At 46.0% G+C, this 22,000-nt stretch overlaps 1 protein-coding gene across 1 annotated transcript in view; it reads right to left on the bottom strand.

Annotated features, from left to right (window-relative positions):
• Nucleotides 1-20,578, bottom strand: part of SORCS3 (sortilin related VPS10 domain containing receptor 3) — a 616,732-nt gene extending 596,154 nt beyond the window's left edge. Inside the window, exon 1 of the mRNA XM_003825558.7 lies at nucleotides 19,841-20,578. Coding sequence (XP_003825606.2) covers nucleotides 19,841-20,467 — 627 coding nt within the window. The 5' untranslated portion in view covers nucleotides 20,468-20,578. The remainder of the gene's footprint in view (nucleotides 1-19,840) is intronic.
• Between the last annotated feature and the right edge of the window lie 1,422 nt (nucleotides 20,579-22,000).

Genomic DNA, 22,000 nt, shown 5'->3' with positions numbered 1-22,000 from the left:
TCACAGTACTGAAGTGCAATTAGGAATTTGTTCAAGATATTTTAAAAACTATTTATTGCAGGATGATATGTATCTATCTATCTATCTGTCTGTCTGTCTATCTATCTATCTATCTATATTCCCAAATCATACTACCTTAAATAACAATGATACTAATAAATATATAGGTAATAACTCAACTATGAAGTGTGTTTGATCTCAGCTATGTACAAGCAAGTGTCCTCTTAAAAAGGCTTAGCCAAGACTAAGTCACAATGTCAAGACTGCATTGGACAAGGGCAGCTTGCCTGTTGAGGTATGTCACTGATTGCTAGGATGCCCATGATGGTCAAGGAGCAGATAATTTGGCATTACCATCCCTGCTTCAGGAGAACAAGTTAGGGTGGTAGAGCAAGACACATATCTTTCTCTGGGTGATAGTAGGTATGATTATCTTTATAAATAAATAAATAACATAGCTGTCAAGGGGGAGATGAAAAATACTCCCCTATTTCTTATCCCTGAATATTACAAGACTCGTCCTCATTCCCAACTCCATGGGCCCCTGTTCTGGGAAGAAAGAAGAGAAAATGGTTAGAGACGGAACAGGAGAAGGCAGAAGAGGGGAATAAACTAGAAATCCCCATATTTGCTCAGATGCTGAAGAAGAGAATTTAATTGTATGAAGAACAGAGCAAGAGGAAGTCACTGTTTAAGTGGTTCTTCATTAATAGGCACTGAGTTGTAGCAGTAAAAATGATTCTAATGGCAAATTTTATGTCATATGTATTTTAAATAAATAAATAAAATTTAAAAAGGAAAAAAAGGTACTGAGCAAAGCTCTCCCCAATTGCCCCTCCGCTTAAACCAAGAAAAATCCATCATTGTAAGTACTTGACCAACACAGAGAGAAGAGCCAGTCTTTGGCCAGAGCCCATGGCTCTCCTCTCATGGGAGCTTTTTGAGGCTCAGGCATGAGTCAGACAGGAAATAGGCGTCTCTGGACCAGAAAGATGTCTGGACTGTCCTACCTCTCCCTGATGCCAGCCCTAAAAATTGGAAAAATTAGGCAAATAGCACAGGCTCTGATTTCAAGAGTCACCATCCCTAAAACGCCTTCCCAAACCATCCCCAACTCATTCACCATTAGGATATCAGATTTAAAATGTGAAGGGCTCAGAAAAAAAAAGTGAAGACACAAAGGACCAGTATTAGACCATTTTCCCTAGGTCAGAAGGAAAGTGGAGGGTGCTGGGTAGAGGGGAGGGTGAGGGCCACAGGAGCTCACTTCCCTGCATCCCTTGCTCTTATTTTATTTCAGGTAAAGGCTGACCCAGCCCCCATACCTGAGAAGGGACTCAGACTCTGAGGTGTTTCCTGTTTTCTTCTGTCCCTAGAAGTTCCTCCTCTACCTAAATGTTAACCCATAGGTGGTCATGCTTTACATGCTGTAAGTTCACTAGAAACAATAGGTCCTACCCAGCTCACAGATCGGCAGGATGCACAGTTAGATGCAGGATAATAAACTCTCAGTTAAAAAACTGAAACCCACTTTTCAGGAAGCCACCTTGGTAACTTAAAATAAGAAGCAGAGCCACCTAAGACACAGCGATGTGCAGCTATAGATGCAGGAGCTTTGATTTGTCTCATTTTTAGAGTCACCTGCCGTTCTTTCAAGATGCACATCTCCACCCTCCTATCATCCTCAGCTCCTTTAAAGGAAATTTAAATCGGGCTGGAGCTGCAGCTGTCTGAGAACAAAGAGAAAGGAAGGGCTATTGCTAAGTCCCAGCTCATCCTCTGGCCAGTGCAGGAGTGTCCCCCACTGTGCAGGCATCTCTGCAGGGGCCTTTCACATAGTCCTCCCTCCCCCATCCTGGGGAAGGGAACCAGCAATGTTGGAGGGTGCAGTTTCCTCTCCTCTTAAAAAATACACACCCTCACAGGGGAGTGAAAGAATGGCTGGCAAAAGGCAGACCAACTGTGAGGGAGATCAAGCTAATCTCCAGGACCTCTTATCTAACAATAACCATTTCCTACTCATTTTAGAGTATCTTCTACCACAGGGCAGGTGCCTTGGCAAGCCCTTTAAACTCACTAAATCCTTACAAAGACCAGGCAAAATGGGATTATATCCTGATTTTATAAAGGAGAGAAGTAGGTCTCAGAAAAGTAACTTGCCCAGGTCACAGCTACCTAGTCAGGGGTGGAGCTAAGATTCAAGATCAGGTCCTTCCGACCCAAGCACTACTCTTCCACCTAAAGGAATCCCAAACCTGATATCTCCCCACTAGTCATGTATTTATTTATTCTTCCCAAGGCTACATTCTGGGGGGAAATTCTCTGGACTAAAAACTTAATGGAATACTAATGGGCATCAGAGTGTTACAGAAAGAGCACTGGACTAAAAGTCAGAGAACTGGACATTGATGTGGGAGTTTCTACTATCTGGATGAATTTGGGCACTATACAATCTCTCTTGCCCACATTTTCTATGTCAGAAAAAAGATGTAGTTAGGTCATTATGTGTTCTTTCCAGCTCTAAATATTGTCTCTGAATTATTTATATTTTAAGAGGACCTTAGAGGGAACAATGTTCAACATGAAAAATGGTCCTCTAATTGTGAAGATTCTGGAAAGGAAAAAATAAAATCAAGCAAAAAAGTCCTCCTTGCTCCCCTTCAAAATCACAACATGAGTATGAGCAACTTCTTCCACAATTTAATACCATGTTGTGATATTTCCTTAAAAATATCTATACATTTATAGTTTATAATGCCCTTTCAAATACATGATTTCATTTTGATCCTTGCAACTATTAAACAGATGAGGAAACTTGAGTCTCAGATGTTGACCGACTTACACCATTTCATAAAGCTGGCAGATATTCATGTGAAGGCTAGTCCTCCAATTTCAGTTTAGTCACAACCAAAAAAAAACAAAAACAAAAACAAAAAACAAAAAAAAAAGACAAAAAAAAACTGCTTATTTATAACCCTGCACTCCATCCAGAGTCCTATTGTGGCATGAGCCCACTCAGGTAACAACTGTAAGCTATCACCATCATCACCATCATCATCATCATCATGCACAATAATCTCATTTGAGCACATAATAGACACTAAGTAACCACTGTTAAGGCAATTAAGAAAGGGGACTTGAGGCCAGGCGCTGTGGCTCACACCTGTAATCCCACCACTTTGGGAGGCCAAGGTGGGTGGATCACCTGAAGTCAGGAGTTCGAGACCACCATGGCCAACATAATGAACTGTTGCCTATACTAAAAATACAAACACAAACTGAGCCAAGTGAGCCAAGATCATGCCATTGCATACTCCAGCCTGAGCAACAAGAGCGAACTCCATCTCAAAATAAAAAAGGAGACTTGTGCTGTTTCATCACACATGCCTAAACACCTACCAATTTCATCTACAGGTAGGACCAGCTCTGCTTAGAAGCATGCAGACATAATACTCATGTGCATACATGTGACCTCTCTGCTATTTTCTCTCCTCATCTCAGCTCCTGAAAAAAACACATGGATGAGCCCTTTCTCCCCAGACATGATTCTTTCAGCATCCCTCAATCTGCCACTGCAAACCGGTTTGGAAGAAGCATATATTCAGTTAGCATGTGACAACAGTGTTTCATACAATATAATTAACACTGCCCTACCCCATTTCTTTAAAAATTAGTAAGTGCACAAGAAAGAAAACACAAAACAAAACCAGAAGGGAGAAAGGCAATTTTAAAATGAATTCAGCTGCAGAAGCTTATGTTCCTGTAGGCATAGTAGATATTAATAATTCAACCAAATATTACAGTAATTACTATACTTTGCAAAATCACAACAGTGCACTTTAGCACAACTCCTACCAATCTCTCTGCAACTTCCATTAACAAATAAAGTACAATTCCCTATATTAAATTTGTTGTTTAAAAGCTAAATATTTTATCAGAACTAATATATTTTAAATAATCAGTCAAAACCAAGAAAATCCCTGGCCCTGTATTTCTCACCCCTTCAAGTGAAATTCTATCTTCACAGTCAGAGCTAAAATTGATTTCAACTCCAACAAGAATACACTAAATGTTAGGGTCTGAAGGCCCCTATTGAGGGAACTGAGGATTACTCAGCTCTCAGGCTCTGCTGGAATCTGATTAGCCTGCCAGAAGGAGAGTGAGAAGGAAAAAGAGTAGACAATTAATTCTTTTGGACTATAAATCTGGCCTACCGCATTCAGCTCCAGAAAAAGAAACCATGAATTGTAAAGAGAGGCAAGGGGCAGGCAACCACCAAAAAAACACTCCTAAGTCCATCCCTGAGCATGTATGTAGCAGGCTAATGATCTCGAAATACAGGTGAACCTCACTTTATACTGTAATTATGTTCCCACACATTTGCTACATCCAATCTCTCAAGTTCTATTGATTTTACCTGCTGCAAAAACGCTGCAAAATAAACCACCTAAATCTCAATCACTTATTCTCACAACAATCAATCACTTTATTCTCAGAAATATTCAGGGCAGCTTGGGGTTGGCTGATCATAACTGGGCTCAGCTACGTGGTTCTAGCTGGACTGGGCTGGGCTGATCTAGCGTGGGCTTGGCTGGGAATGGCTATGTACTAGTTGTCTCTCATCCTCCTCCTGAGACCAACAGGCTATGTTTTTCTCATGGCCACCCCAAAGGCACAAAAAAAACAGGTAGAAACACACATGCTTCTTGATAACTGAGCTTAGAACTGGCACACTATCACTTCCAACTCTCTATTGGCCAAAGCAAGTCACGAGGCCAAACCAAAAGTTAGAAGATGGGGAAGAAGGTCCCATTCAGAGAGAGGGCACTGCAAAGGTCCCATACAAAGGGAGTTATAAAGAGAAGTGAAGAATTGGAGCTAATGACACAATCAACTACATCTGCCAAATATTTCTTCAGTGGACTCCTTCTTATCTACCCCCACTACCACCATCCAAGCCATCAACCTCTTCAGCTACATCCTCTTAGCATTCATCCTTTTTTCCCTCTAACCCACAGGGTGATCAGAGTGATTTTTTAATGTACATTTAATTTTATCATTTTATCACTCTCCTACTATAAACCTTTTCATGGCTCACCTCTTTACTTTTTTTCTTTTCCTCTATTTTTTTTTTAACAAGGTCTCACTCTGTCATCCAGGTTAGAGTGCAGTGGCATGATCACAGCTCACTGCAGCCTCAACCTCCTGGGCTCAAGTGATCCTCCCACCTCAGCCTCAGCCACCTGAGTAGCTGGGACCACAAGTGCATTCCACCATGCCCAGCTAATTTTGTTTGTGTGTGTATTTTTTGCAGAGACAGAGTTTCTCCACGTTGCCTCTCAAACTCCTGGGCTCAGGGATCTCCCTTCCTCAGCCTCCCAAAGTGCTAGAATTGCACGCATAAGCCACCATGCCAGGCCACACCTTTGCTGTTGGGATAAAGAACTAAACCCTTGCTTAGTCCTGCCCATGCCTGCCTGTCTAGCTTCATCTCATCTCTCACCATCCCCCAGCCCCTCTGCTCCAGCCACACTGTCCTTCCTTTCCCCTTCAAATACCTTGCTCCTCCCTGCCACAGAAGCCATATGCCCAGAACACTATGCCCTCACCTCTGCACCTAATCCACCCTGCACATCTTTGCAATCTCCACTCATCTGCATCTCCCTCTCTGCCCTTCCTAAGTTAAATGTCCCTAGTGTTGTCATGTACCTCTCAATCAGAGCACTGCTCACCATTACAGACTCAGAATCCAGTAGCACCTGGCACATAGAGGGGACTCCACAAATATGTATTGAATATTGATGTGTTAGTCCATTCTCACATTGCTATAAAGAAACATCTAGGACTGTGTATTTTATATTTAATAAAAGAAGTTTAATTGGCTCATGGTTCTGCAGGCTGTACAGGAAACACATTGGCTTCTGCTTCTGGGGAGACCTCAGGAAACTTCCAATCATGGCAGAAGGCAAAGGGGGAGCAGATGTCTTACACGGAAGAAGCAGGAGCAAGGCGGGGTGGGGGCAGGAGGCACTGCTCACTTTTAACCAACCAGATCTTATGAGAACTCACTCACTGTCACAAGGACAGTACCAAGAGGATGGTGCTAAACCATTCATGAGAAATCTGTCTCCATGATCCAATCACCTCCCACCAAGCCCCACCTCCAACAATGGGGATTACAATTTAACATGAGATTTGGGCAAGAACACAGTTCCAAACCATATTAATTGGCTATTGCTGTGGTTTTTAAAAATGATTTTAAATTTTTTTAAATAAAAAGAAACCAAATACCACATGTCCTCACTTACAAGTGGGAGCTAAATGATGAGAACTCATGAACACAAAGGAAGGAACAACAGACAATGCTGGCTATTTTTTCTGCAGGAGCAGAAAAAATAACTATTGAGTACTAGGCTTAAATACCTGCATGACAAAATAATCTGTACAACAAGCCCCCATGAAATGAGTTTACCTACATAACAAACCTTCACATGTACCCCCGAAGCTAAAATTAAATAAATAAAACTACCCCTTTTTCTTTTTTTTTTTTGAGACGGAGCTCTGTTACCCAAGCTGGAGTGCAGTGATGTGATCTCTGCTCACTGCAACCTCCGCCTCCCCGGTTCAAGTGATTCTCCTGCCTCAGCCTCCCAAGTAGCTGGGACTACAGGTGTGTGCCACCACACCTGGCTAATTTTTGAATTTTTACGAGAGACAAGGTTTCACCATGTTGGCCAGGCTGGTCTAAAACTCCCGATCTCAGGTAATCTGTCTGCCTTGGTCTCCCAAACTGCTGGGATTACAGGCATGAGCCAATGCACCCTGCCTAAAACTACTTCTTTAGGTTGAGTTTTACACTGAAGGTATTTGGATAATGAGTGTAAATAGCAAATGGCTCTGCAGAGTGTTTAATCCCCCACCTTATACTACCGATTTTGTGTAAATCCAGTTTTAATGCATCAGGCTTCCTCAAGGGTTGCACATCACTAATTTGAACAAAGTCACAGGTATCTTATGTTATGTACCTCCTTTTCCCACCTTCATCAGTCCATGAGTAGAAGGGGAGACACATATAATGCCAAATAGCACATGATACAAAAGCATCAAGTAACCTAAGTACTTCCCAAATCCAAGAAAAACTTTTTTGACCCTAGATTTCTATATCCAGAGGAACCACCAAGCCAATGTGAGAGCAAAACAAAATTTTAGACATGCCAAGAATCTTTTTTAAAAGTGGATCTCCTGATCATCAGAGAAATGCACATCAAAACTACAATAACATATCATCTCACCCCAGTTAAAATGGCTTATATCCAAAAGACAGGCAATAACAAATGCTGGTGAGGACATGGAGAAAAGGGAACCCTTGTACACTGTTGGTGGGAATGTAAATTAGTGCAACTACTATGGAGAACAGTTTGGAGGTTTCTCAAAAAACTAAAAATAGAGGTATCATACAATCCAGCAATCCCGCTGCTGGTTATATACTCAAAAGAAAGGAAATCAATATATCAAAGAGATATCTGCACTCCCATGTTTGCTGCAGCACTATTCACAATAGCCAAGATTTGGAAGCAACCTGACTGTCCATCAACAGATGAATGGATAAAGAAAACATGGTACATATACACAATGGAGTACTATTCAGCCATAAAAATGAATGAGATTCAGTCATTTGCAAAAACATGGATGGAAGTAGAGGTCATTATGTTAAGTGAAATAAGCCAGGCACCAAAAGACACACATGGCATATTCTCACTTATTTGTGGCGTCTAAAAATGAAAACAACTGAACCCATGGGCATAGAGTAGAAGAATGATTACCAGAGGCAGGAAGGGTAGTGGGGGAGAGGGGGAGGTGGGGATTATTAATGGGTACAAAAAATAAAATGAATGAATAAGGCCTAGTATTTGATAGCACAAAAGGGTGACTAGAGTCAATAATAATTTTAATTGTACATTTTAAAATAACTAAAAGAGTATAATCTGGATTATTTGTAACACAAACGATAACTGCTTGAATGGATAGATATCCCATCTTCCATGATGTGATTATTATGCAATGCATATCTGTACCAAAACATCTCACGTATCCCATAAATATATACGCCTACTATGTACCCACAAAAAAATTTTTAAATTAAAAATTTTTAAAGCATTAATATCTCCCAAGCACTGGGTGACCATATGATTCATCATCTAAGCCTGGATCTTTTGAGAGTCAAAATACATCTATTCATATTCTATCAGGACAAGAGGTATAAACCAAGACATTCCCATGCATTCTCTGAAAAAGATTACTTGAGGATATGCCACAGAAAAATGAAAAGCAGCCCACAACAGAGGAATGGGATCCAAAAAACAGAGGCACTAATCCAAGAGTAAAATAAATAGAAATCTCAAGATGACAGAAGGGAAACAGGCCTAGAAAGAAAGAAATCAGTACAAATTAGAATATCTAATAATAATACAACTAAAAAGTTGGAATATCATAGTACTATGGTGAAATAGCATATTCTTTATCTTCCTATAAAGAAAATAAAACAAGTAGAAACACACGGTAAAACAGAGTTCTCTGTAAGCAATTTATACACCACACTGACATGGCAGAATTCTGAACAATTGTCAGAACAACAGGTAATCTATTTGACCTCAAAGCTCAGGACACTCCTTGTCAAGTGACCCAGGTTTGGTGATAGCATCCATTTCTTATTGTGCTAGTAGATTTTGTTGCAGATAATAAAAACAACCAGAATTTTTTAATAATTTCATTAATTTTCATTCACTGTGGTCTTGATTATGTTCAAGTTATTTCCTAAGCATGCTCCAATTAGTACATGTCTTATGCTATCTCACACTGTTCTCTGCAATATCTGTCCAACATATGTTTACCACACACAAAATTGTAAGTTTTCTTGGGTGTCCAGTCTGCATCACATAGATTTTTTTGCACATGCTGCCTCACTAGGCATATACTAGGTGCTCTCTAAACACTTCACATGATCTGAAAAGAGTAAGGCAGAGCAATCAATACAGGTCACGACCTGGGCAAATGTTTTGTTAAAACATCCAAATTACACTCCCATCTGAGAATTTTATTATTATCAGACGTGACTTGAAATAAATTGTACATCACGCCTGGAATAAGAATCTTGGGGTTTTTACTACCATGGTATGCGTGTTAATGGAAGTGTTCATTTGTACTGAGAGAAGGCAGAAGAAGGCAAGAGCTGCATCTGGTCTCAAATCTGTTGTCAAAGGGTCTCTAGCTCCTTAAGGAATGAAGGAGAGGTGAGGTAAACTAACAACTTGAGTTCATATCACCCCCTATTCTTTTCAAAATGCTTCCATGTGCACCATCTCATTTTTTAACTGTGACATAAAGGGAGTAAACAGGATTGTGCCCATTTTACCCATCAAGAAATGACTGACCTAATATCACATCTACTTTGTGGTGAGATGGGCTGCACCAATTTTTGCAACTTTTTCATTTTATAGGTGAGAAAACTGAATCCCAGAAAATTCAAATAACTTAACTGGCATCATACTAAGCAAAAAAATTATTGAATGAATGAGTGAAAGAATGAATGAAAATATATCTGCTTGAAGTAAGACCAAATCTAGGCATGCTTGAAAGAAGCATTTTCCATTTTTTAAATCATACTTGCAGGCTCTCTCCTTACTAATAATGCACCCATTTAAAACACACACACACACACACACACACACATTTAAAATATATTTAAAACTGGGGTTTAATCCCACAGGGAGCTCTGGGAAACCATGAAAGAAACATGTCTCAGAGTTAGCCAACCCCAGTAGTCAAGGGGGCTAGATATTTATCCATCAACTCCTACCAGTCATTGGTAGTGGCTGCTCTCTGCTCCCTCACAGGCATTAATTCCTTGACTCTTCCAGCCTGTACCTTGTGTGATCAAAGCAAGCTACAGTGATCAGGGAAAGCTGGTCCCTGGTGCTGGTGGTTGGAAATCAGGCCAGCATGCAGAGCAAAGGAACACCCCGGGAATACGGGTAGAGTACCAACAGATCTCCAAATGAGAATTAACATTCTTTTTTTTTTTGAGACGGAGTCTCACTCTGTCACCCAGGCTGGGGAATGCAGTGGCACCATCTTGGCTCACTGCAACCTCTGCCTCCTGAGTTCAAGAGATTCTCCAGCCTCAGCCTCCCGTGTAGCTGGGATTAAAGGCATGTGCCACCAGCTAATTTTTGTTTTTTTTTTTTTTTTTTTTTTTTTTTTTTTAGTAGAGCCTGGAGGTTTCACTATGTTGGCCAGGCTGGTCTCGAACTCCTGACCTCAAGTGATCTGCCCGCCTCAGCCTCCCAAAGTACTGGAATTACAAAAATTAACATTCTTATGTTAAAATAGCCTATTATGCTAGGCCCTTTATAGGCATCATCTCTAAGATTCACAACAATCCTGCAATTCCAGTATTATCATCATTTTACAGCCAGTGAAACTAAGGCTTAGAGACTTGTTCAAGATTGCTGTGGCTTAGGGACCTTCTCATGACAGAAAAGATGCTTTAGAGTTTTGAGAAATCTTTCAAACAAAAGTTTGCTTTCAAGCATGAATAACACTGAAAGCAACACAGTGAGATAAGCAACTCTTTCACCACTAAGGATACCCTCCTCTTCCACCACCACTCTGGAAAACAAGTTTCTCTGTGTCACCAGCTTCATTGTCTCAGAACTCTTATTGTAGACAAGTTCCCCCACTATGTGTAATCACATTCAGATATGGCAGCTTGAGCTATTTTTCTAGTCTTGAAAATGTTCAACTCAGTCATTGTTCTTCATCTCCCACTGAGAACAGATTTTTAAAAGAAAAAGTTTATTTCTTATGCAGCAGTGTAATCTGTAACCTGATTCTACCCATCTGAATGAGAAACTGCCTACCTCACCATAGATGTCAAAAAGGCTTCTGGGAGGATGTTAGGCATGTGGGACCTGAGAGCCTGTGAGAGACAGCCGCAATGTCCCAGAGTGCAGATCCCAGGCCAGCAACAGCAGGCCAGACACTACTCCATCCCCAAGACACTTGTTCTTTACCCAGGCACTTTTAAGTATTTAAGCAAGTATTTATTCTGTTCAACTCAATAAGCACCTATTGACTAACCACCAGATACAAGAGAGCAAGGAAGCAAAAAGGAAGGAAATACAGAAGCGATGGGAGAACCTAGCCTAAGCATCACTTCCAGCTGAATCTATTTGTAGAGTGTTAGTTTGGTCATTAATGGTCTGAGTATCTAACTGCTGAATGAACGTGTTTGTATCTATTCCCCTTTTTTCTGTAGGAAGAGGCTGAATGATCAGCCCCCCAGGATTGAAAACTGTCCTGCTGCCAAATGATTATTCATCTATGGATCATCATACAACCCCTACACAATTCACTTACAGTTTACTTTTCATCTTCCCTCCTTCGGAACAATTCCTGGTACAGCATTGTCTTGTTATTTCATCCTATTTATTTTCACTTCTTTCCCAGGGCAACACTCCCTCTAGTGTCTATGTAGGGCTCTCAGGTTCCACTCTTGGTACACAGGGTGAAGGCAAAAAGGGAACTCAAGCCTACAACTCTATGGGTATAGATCACCACAAAGTAGTGGATTGTACCAGTGTGATAATTCTGGGGAACAGGCTGCAGATATTCTACAGATAGCTCCAATCCATGTGATATGCCCATTTCACAACAGGCACAAATACAGAAGAGGAAAGGAAAAATGTAACATTGAGGTCTAGCCCATGACTTTGGCATACATGAGTCTTTGGCACAATGGGATCTGCTTGTCAACCAGCCCCAGCAACCCAGTGTTCTCCAATGTTCTAGTAGCTACACACTTTACTCACTTCCCTCAAGAAGTCTCCCTTGATTAGCTGTGAGTTGTATCATGGATGCCCAATCTGAGAGAAGCTACTCTTCATCTTTCTGGATCCCTTAACTCTCCATGCAATAAAAGCCCCGAAATAATGTTAAATTTATTCATAGCTTATTAGTGTAATCATCTAATGAATATTATTCTGTTTCTATTACAAATTCTGAGTATGAATTTCAAGAATACAGGTCCCCAGTCATTCACTTCTAGATCATTTTCAATGTCTACTTTGGCACGACAGAAAAGATAGACATGGCAAAGACTCATTGACTGGGGACATGAACTATGGGAGGTGGTTGAAATGAGCATCTTGATGAGAACTGGGTTCTAGCCAAGGCCTTGCCATCAGCTCACTGGGAAACCTTGAGCAAGTGCCTCCTTCCTCTGCTTCAACATTTCCATCTGAAAATTAAGGGAAGGCCCCTTCCAGATATAAAAATAACAACTAAACTAAAGTATCTTGAGTGCTTGCTACAAATGGGTCAGGCACTTCTTTTAAGCACTCTGCCCTGTACAGTCTCACTTAATTCTTACAACAGCCCAAGGTAGAGATACTATATCATCACTCCCTTTTTTCAGATGAAGAAACAGCAGAGAGGGTAACAACTTGCCCAATGTCACACAGCTATTAAGAAACAGAGGCAGGACTTGAACCCAGGCACCTGGCTGCAAAATCCATGATCTTATTTAGTATGTGGCCTGTTTCAGGTTCCCAGTCTATCTGTTCTCAACAAATCCAGAAGAGGATTGCATTCATGATGAAATCTCTCCACAAATATGAATTCACACAAGTTGTACCATATACCCATACTAAATAATCCCACAACCCAATATAATCCTTGATTATCCTACATAGCTTTATTTCCAGTTTTTCCCCTAAAGAAGGTTTTTTCTCTTTCCAATGCATGCCAAGTAACAGTCCCCTACTTAGCCAAGGGCACAGTTTTACTGACCAAGAACCCTGCTGGCCCCACTCTGCTGCAGGTCCCTCTCATCTCAACCAAGCAGGGATGGCTTCCTCTGATTCCCTGCATGCACTCAATAGCAGAAAACAATCTGTGCAATCCTGAGGTTCTTAGACTCCATTATTTTTTCCAAATTTACTATAGAACATTTATTAGTGTACTATAAACAACAGTATTTCTATAAATAATTAAATCCAAACTACACTGATCAAAATAAATGAGCAAAATATTCCTGGTTGTGATGTAACCAGGCTTGATTCACTCACTAACTCAAATAACAAAGTGACTCACAAGAGGCCCCCATTAACAATGGTTAGTAAGATACAGCTTGTCCAACATTAACTAGCTTGTTATTCATTGTCTGCAGCCACCGTGGTGGGTGGGCAGGTTGACTATAGAGTATGGCCCCAGAACAGAAGGAAAGAATCTATTCCTAAATCTCTCTAACTAGCCTCATAGGATACCCATCCTGGGGCCTCAATCTACCCTACCTATAAAATGGGCACCTCATCAGAGTGAAAACACACAAATCCTCTTAGAAGGAAAATGCTCTGTTAACCTGAGAAGAAAGGAGAAAAATGGGTGTGAAGAGGGGGTGGCTCTTCCAAGAGAAAAAAAAATAAGCAGGGTCCAAGGTAGGCTGCCATGTTTCTGTCTGAGCCTCATATCCTCATCTCTATCATGAGTGATTTGATGAAGACAATTCCCAAGTGCACTTCCAGTCTTGACATTCTGCAAGTCTCAAATTCCTCTAGTATGTCCCACAGGGATCCTCTCTTCTGCGAGCTCATAGCCTGAAACGATCACTTGACAATTAACCACGTATCACCCCATGGCATCTGTCTTGTTGTCATGTGTTATTTAACTTTACAGAAGAGCAGTCTCACATCCAAAGCATGTCGGCAGGACCATGAGGCAAATGCTGTCTTATCCTTCTTTGTCTCCTCTCTATCACACTTCTACCAACCCCACAGTTTCTAGGACAGTGCCACATACACAGGAAACACTCAGAAAATGGATGAATGTCTTATGGGGGTGTCCATCTGATCTCTGAAGTCCATGAGAAGCCAGGATTGTTAACTAGTCCTTATTTCTATCCTCTTACTAAGTAGTGTAGAGACCCCTCTGAATCTTATGTTAACATTCATACATGAAATAATACACCAGTTGTCTAAACTCAGTGTTATTAAGAGACGGTGTTAACCTGTTAGTTATCTTAGGGCAAAATGATCCTCTTTCCTCTCCTCTTACCCTGCAGCTAAGGCACAGTCCAACTCCCCAGGTGAGTTCAGTATTACTGAGCTATGTACTACCCTACGGCACATGCTGCCAGGCATGGATGAGAAGAACAGAACTCGCACTTGATGGTGATTGGAGGGAAGGGGTGCTGTTTTAATTATTTCAGCTCTCACCCTCAAAACACTCACCAAATAATATAAGACTAAAGTAAGTACTAAACTAAATATGACAAAATGTGTGGTGCACTCTGCAAATTCTATAAACAAGTAGGGGAAAAGAGAAATAAATGCTTCTAAGGAAAGTTTCACAGAGCCACTGTGTCTGAATGTTGAACTGAGCTATGAATAACAGGTGCCCTTTCATCAAGAAAGAAGGGTACCCCAAGTGGAACAGACCTCAAGGTGCTTGGAACAATGAAGACGCTGCCCTGGCCAGAATGCAGGAGTCAATCAGGGACGAGTCAAATCCAAAGTTGGAGAAGTAGACCCGGGACATACATAGCCTTGAATGCCAGGCTAATGGACTCTGGATCTGAATTTAAGAAACCGAAGTTCCTCAAGCCAGAATGTAGACACACTGGATGAAACACTCCTGGCTATGGTAGCTGTCAAGTTCTGAAATCATTGCTATCCCAGGAAACAACAATTTCTAATTCCTTTATAGCCTCTGCTTGATGAGACTTGAGACTGTCTTTCATTCACTCAGTCAAACATTATCAAGTGCCAACCATGTGTAAGGCAAAGCTCCCTCATCTCCACTGACTACCAACAAAGTCAGAGCCCTATCCAGAGCCTTTTCTCAGTTACCCACAACACCAGGGGAATAAACTTGGTTAGCCAAATTCGATCCATCCCACAGAGCCAGTTCTGCTTACCAGAACTGCCTAGTGACCCACTAGGCACTCACATTCTATATCTCCCACTTCCTCCTCCACAAGGCCTCTTTTCTCCTTCAAACTTACTGCAGAATCCTCCTTTGACATTTTCTCCCTGTAAGCGAAGTGTCTCAAACCAGCCAAGAGGCCAAAAGAAGGCAGAAAGCGGGAAATCAACAGGTAGGTCAAGCCACAGGCCTTAAGTGACTTAGCCAATCTATACCTAGCCTTGGATAAACCACTAGTCTCCAGCCAAATCTTTCTATCACAGAGTGTCTGCTTTGTTGCACCTCTCTGCTCCTTATGAGATGATTCAGGGCCCACAGATCATCCAGTTCCAGGATTCCTTCACTGACAATAGATTTACACAGCCCAAAGAAAAAGCAATTTTCCCTTCTGTCCACTGAGCCTTCCTGCCACTGAAGTCACCCTCCCTTTCCCTTAAATCCAACACCACTGGAGAAGCCACTCCCGGGCATTCCTTCTTTGCCAGCTACAAAGCAAGTTCCAGCCACTGCATTTCTGTAATCATTAAATCAGGCCTCCCAATTAAGGAGTCTGCAACTTCTGCTCACCTTGGAAATCACTGAAGGATCTGAGAAGGAAATCACATCCTGTAATCCAGCCATCAGAGAAATCACAGAGCAGATAAATAGGCTGTGCCCAGCTCCTCCTCTCCCTACGGCCCCTCAGACCAACAATGACCAGGAGCAATTAGTACCGTTATGTCCCCATGCATTTCCCAGCTACATCTCAACTGAGATGGTTTCCCCTTGTAATACTAATTGAAAACAATTTTTTTGGCAAAACCCTGAAGAATGGCTTCTGTGGCATTAAGCCTCCAAAAAGGCAGAATGCATTAAGATATTGTGACACAGGAACTGCGAGCAGGGAGGATGAAGACAAGCAATCCAGCCAAAAGCTATTTGAAAAATCTGTTTGGGAGCCACAATTAGATGATCCAGTGAGTCAAATACAATTAATCTGATCAAATCTGTCACTATTTTGCACATTAGGAGTAAATATTTTAGAACACAGTCCAGCTGAATTAGTTAAGGGTAGGAAATCCTGCCTGGGAGAATCTGTGTTACACCTACTAGTACGCTCAGGGCAGGGTGATCTGGGAGGGCCTAGAAATATCAGCATCTCCCCATTTCTCTTCACCAAGATGCAGTGTTGGGCACATTAATTGAGAACTACCTGGCAAGTATTCCAAGCAGATACACTGCAGGGGCAGCAGCCTGCAAATCGCTGCCACTTCGAGTGCGCTGCTGGAAGGAAATGAAGACCAATGTGAGGGCAGATGCAGTGTTTTCACCTTGGCACCAGGAATGGGGGCCCCATGAAGGGTTAATCCAAGAAGGAGGGGGTGTGGAGAAGTGGACTGTGCCTTCACAACTTTCCACTCTCCAGAGCCATTTGCCAACTCACTGAGCAAGCAGGGAGGCTTCTTCTTTCATTTGAAGGAAAAGGACAGAATAATGTGTTTTTCTGTTTCCCTGTAAGCCACGGGGACTGGGCTCCCTCTGGGTGTTTTTGAAACACTCTCTAACCCATTAATCACCAGGATTCCAGCTGGAGGCAACTGGAGAGAAAAAATAGCAAATTGCTCCTCCAGAGTAAAGGCTCCAAGGCCAAGTCCACTCACTTTCCAGCCAGAGCACCTGGCAGGCAACATGGTCAAGAGGTGGTGCCCAGACCCCATGCCCTCCTGATTCCTTTGCCCAAAGCCAGTTGCACTCCTTCTCCTTTGCCCCCAAAGCCATCTCTTCTCAGTCCTGGGACCAAGGCAAATACCCAGCCCAAGCCTTGGTCAAGGGTCTCCTCCTGCACCCTCAACCACCTGGGGCACACACTGGACCAATGGGGTGGGCTGAAGGCCCTTCTCCTTCATGTCCCACCCTGCATCCCTGACTGTAAACTCAGTCAGAATGGAGTTCAATTTTCAATTTCATAGGATTACTGAAAACGCTCCCCAAAAGGGAATTCATATCAAGTAATCAGGTGCATCAGAGACACTTGGAAGAAGAGCAAGGAAACCCTCATTGTGTTAAAAATTAAACTGGTGGCCTCCTGAAGAAGGACATGTCTAATACTCCAGAAGCCAGAAGAAAAGATAAAATTCTCTTTCCATGTCAGAAGAGCCTGGAGCTAGGCCCCATGTTCTCTGTTTTACGGACATCTCCCTCCACTTTGAAACCAATGATGAAGGAATCTTCCCAAAGTGTCCTCATCCCCATCACTCTTCACCCTGGCTTTTATTTACAACACCTTCTTTTCCTGCCATCAGGAAAGGGGGACAGGAGAAAAACCAGCTGGGTAAATGTTGCTGAAACTGGTTTCCCAGTGACTCTCCAGGAGATTTCCTTAAAGTCTCAAAGACAGGGCCATGTGAGTATGCTTCTCCATCTTCTTTACAGAGGCTCACAGACCTGATAATCAAGGATGTCTCTCTCGTATTGCCTACAAAATGTGGTCAGAAGAGACAGGTCCAGCCTAGGGGCTAAAGAGGCAGTTCTTCCCCAGATTGGAGAGAGAGGACAGTGTGTGGCCCTACATCCACCTGTGGTGCTCTTGCATGGGCAGTAAGGCTGGCCAAGAGCACAACCAATAAGTCCCTGTGGGCTGTTCATACATTGTCCAATCTCATTGCTGTCACCAAGGACTCCAAGCCCAACTGCTCCGGTCCCCAAGCCCCTTTGGCCGTCATTTGACTGAAGAGTCATTTCCCCCAGGAAGCACGGGCCAGACCTGCCCCTCACCTCTTCTGCTGCACAACTGCTTTGAAGATGAGCAAAGAAGGCCATGCACAGTTAACTGCTATTTGCAGGAAGCATTTTCTCTAAAGTCCCATCTTCAGAGGCTTTGTAAATACTCAAAAATAATCCTTAAAATAAAAGCAGAGACACAGAAAAACTCTTCAGGGAGGGTGAATTTATATTGTCCTAATGTGGCAGTAGGGAAGCCACAGATGTAAAGACATTACATCCTCCTCTTCCTAGGATATATTTACTTCCACACATCCTATCCATCCATCCATCCTCCTCACCAAGTAAGAACCCCAACACACACACACACACACACACACACACACACACACACACACACACCCTAATTATCAAACTAAAATGAAGTTGGGATTCACAACCCCTGCTGTCAGAGAATCAACCCTGAGGTCAGAGAATCTCCCCCCAGCACACACATATCCAAGTCCTCTTGGAAGGGACTTGGAAGTCTTCAATCACTCAGCCCTGCAAAGGCACACATTGTCCACCCCTCTCGCCAGAGGTGTCAGCCCGAGGCTACGGGGTTCTTCATCCAAGGCAGATGAAGCCCGCCATCGCGCTGCTGAGAAGCTGGACTTCACTGGTCCTTCAAGACCAGCATGGGCTACCCAGGCTGGGCTGCCCGCGCTGTGCATCATTAGAAACCAAGAAATCTGCACTTTGGTATTGCTTATGTGCTACCTTCTGCGGACCCCTCGCTTTCCTCTTATTAGATACCCAATCCTGGACATCCCAGGCTCTGTTAAAATAAGGCAAAAATTTCCCAGAGAAATTTTGTCAAACACCGGTCATGAAGAGAAATACAAAACGGCAGGGAGTTGCGGGGTGAGTTCCTATCAAATCAATTCCCCAAGGCTGCTTGTACAGACACCCGTCATCCTCCGCCTGGAGCGTGCACCCTACCCAACGCCAGGTTCTGATCTGAACCATGGAGCCAGAGAAGAGGAAAGGATTTTCCAAATCTGGCTCAAGTAGGGACCGCGGGAGGGAGGGAAGTCGGGGAGATGGTGGGAACCTGTCCCCCGCCTTTTCTTTGCTTGGCTGCACAGCGCTGGGTGCCGGCGAGGTAGGGGGAGCCCCTCCGGGCACGCGCTGCGGGCCGCTGCAGCTGCCAGGCAGGCGCGATGCTCAGTCGGGCGCCCAGTTCGGAACGCCGGAGTCGGCCAGACCGGGCTCAACGACGCCACCTCTCGGTACATCCTTGTCCAGGAGAACCCGGTGGCGGGGAAAAGCGGGTGGAGAGGTGTGCAGGAAGCTCAGGCACACAACTCCGCTCAGGGAGCCGTTTGTGGCGCAGGACGCAATGGTGAAGTCGAGAGTTTTCTGCTGAGCGACTTCCGTGTGCCTGTGCGTGCGTGAGGGCGAGCGGTGTGGCATGGGCGCTGGATGGGTGTGGAATTTCGCGTCACGCTTTAAACTTTTTTTTACGGCCTCTGCTACGGCTTTCCAGGGCCGCTCCCTGGACTTTGAAGGAGGAACCGGGGTTACCTGAAGGCCAAGGCTGGGGGCCGACTTGGCCGAGCCTCCCTCTTGGGCTGGAGGACTGCGCGCCTGGAGCGGAGAGCAGCGACCCCGAGGCGAGCAGGAGGCTGGGAGTCCGAATGGCCTTCCGGGTTCCCTTTCGCGTGACGGGAGCGGGGGTGGGGGTGGGGTGGGGGTAGGGGGAGCCCGGCAGCCGCAGGAATCGGTCTGTTCAGCGGCTCCCGCCCCAAGTCAGCCCTTCTTCTCATCCAAGAATTCAAGCACCCCGCAAAGAGGAAAACTGACCCTCCAAGCCAAGTATTGGAGAAAGTGAGCACAGATCCCTCCCCCACTCATCTTTAAGAAGCCCCTTCCTCCACTCCCCTCCCGGCGGCCCGAAGCCTAGGGTCTCCAGTAAACAAACGCACACAGCGTCTAACAACAAACTCCGTTAACCTGTTGGGGGCGTGGGGGGAATCGGACAAACCTGTTATCTCGAAAAGTCGAGGCGTCCCCCGCCTCGACCCCCGAGCAACTATCTGTCCCTCGCTCCCACCCACCCCCCCATTCCCCTTCGGTGTCAGGAAACAGGCAGACCCGCCGCCGGGTGGGTACTCACGCTGCTGTTGTGTCCCGACCAGTGCACCATGGCTTGGTTGTGGGCCGAGTCCCCGGTCAGCGCGAAGGAGGTGCTGGGCAGCCGGAGGTCTTCAGCCGCCGACCCCCCAGCCCGCGGCGCCTTCACCTCCTCCCGGGAACCCTTAGCAAGGGGACGGCTTCCTCTGGAACCATCGGCCGGAGCAGTGGCCCAGGCGTCCCCGCGTTCCTGGGTGATTGGAGGCTGCGCCCGGCGACTCCTCCTCGCGCCGCCAAGCTTGGCAGGAGCTGGGATGCCCCGGCCCCGCCGCTCGCCTGCCGGTGATGTCCCTCCGGCTTCCACCTGCATCTCACCGCCTCTGCCGCCGCCCTGCTGGGGCAGCAGCTCTGGTCCGGCCCGGCGCCCCAGCACGGCGGCTCTCCGCGCCGACGCCAGCTCCTCCGGCCACTGGCTGGCCACTGCCCGCGGCGAGAGTGGAGACAACGCCGGTGGCCGCGAAGCCGGGGCCGCCGGGCGTCCGGGACCGCCTGTCGCGTCCCAAGTGATCTCGGCGCCGGCCAGGACCCACGTCGACAAGAGTAGGAGCCCCGTCCGGACAAGCGGCGCCCCCGGCCAGCCTGCGGGGCGCTCCGTGCGCGCCGCCTCCATCCCGCTGCGGCTACCGCGGCTCGGGCTGCCGAGTGTGTGGCGCCCGCCGAAGTGCGGGTCCGGCGCGGGGGGTGTGCGCGCGCCGGCGAGCGAGCGAGCGAGTGTGTGTAGGGGGAGTGGGGAGGGGGCGGCCGGGAAGGAGGTGGCTCCGGCTGGCGCGCCTCGCCGGTCCTCTCCACTCTTCCCTCCTAGCTCCCGCTCGCCCGTTCTCTCGTCCAGAGGGTGATTCCAAACCCGAGGAAAATTAATAATTGCCCCTTCGGTGCTTTCTTTCTTAAAATCAGATTCCCCCCAATCCTCCCCACTGAGCTCCTCCAGAAATTTGGTAAAAAGGAGTAATCAAAGGTAATAAGAAAATCTTCTTAAAATATGAAAATCAAGCCGGATCCAGGAGGGGCCGGCAATAGACCCCAATCCCGAGTCTCTCCGAAATCCAGCCTCCAACGTGCTCCCGGCGAAGAGTTGGGAGCCGCTTCTGGACGCGTTTGGGGGTTTACTCTTCGGGCCTGTTATGAGGGGCGGGAGATGGCGCGCGGGGAGGGTACAGGGGTCTCGGGGGAGAAGGAGGAGGAGTTGTGTGCTCAACGCCAACTGTTCGCGTTCTAGAGTCGAGAGGGAGCCAGGTGCCTCCGCGCGGGGAGGCTGCGCACGGAAGCCAAGCGCGGGATGCACCCTGGACTCTGCTCGCCGCTCCCTGGCCCGGCCGGCTCCCGGCCAAACCCCGCCACCCAAGGCCTGCGCCCCCGCGCGGGGGCGTGGGGAATGCGTGCGTGCGCGTGCGTGCGCGCAGGCAGGCGGGCGTGAGGCGAGGGGTTCGCAGGGGGCCGGCGGGCAGACCGGGCGCTGCCGCGTGGGGGCACCTGGCTGAGCCGGGCCGGGAGCGCGGCTGGGTGTGAGGGGGCGCGCTGTTCCGTGCGTGCGCGTTTGCACGAGCATGTGTGCACGTTAGTGTGAGCGATGGCAAGTGGGGCGGGGGCGGGAGGTGTGCGCTCGGCTTTTGGTCGCGCGCGGATCACGCACGGGCTGTGTTTGCATTTCCAGGAGCCTGCGTGTGGTCAAAGAGGCAATGCTGAGAACTAGGCAGGCCGCTGTCGGCAGCCCCCTCCTCTTGGCGCCCCGAGCACCCACGGCCCCCACTACTAGCGGTTAGAACCTGATAAAGCCTCCTAGGGGATGAGGGAAAAGAGGCGGAAGACCCCGGTGGGATCGGGGACTTGCCAGATCTTCTCGGTTGAGGGATTCTCCTTGCCCGGACCTCCCGGCCAGAGGTGGGGCGAGAGAGTAGTCGAGATGTCTGTTCTTCCAGGGAAGATCCAGACCTCATTTTGCTGCCTAGGATTTTGAGGTCGTGCCCTCACTCTCCCCAGTCCGTTTCTGAACGGACTCAATTGTTTCAAAGTGTCGGCCGCCAGTTAAGAGGGTACTCAGGCGGGAGCCGCGTGGGCTTATCTGGTCCCCAATCCGCTACTGCAGGAGTGTAGCCTGCGCGCTTGGTGCAGCTGAGATCCTTCGTGACCGTAGGAAGAAGGAGAC

Source organism: Pan paniscus, chromosome 8 (genome assembly GCF_029289425.2).
Source record: "Pan paniscus chromosome 8, NHGRI_mPanPan1-v2.0_pri, whole genome shotgun sequence".
NCBI lineage: Eukaryota > Metazoa > Chordata > Mammalia > Primates > Hominidae > Pan > Pan paniscus.
The sequence above is the reverse complement of the archived record's forward strand: the minus strand, read 5'-3'. Positions and strand labels throughout refer to the sequence as shown.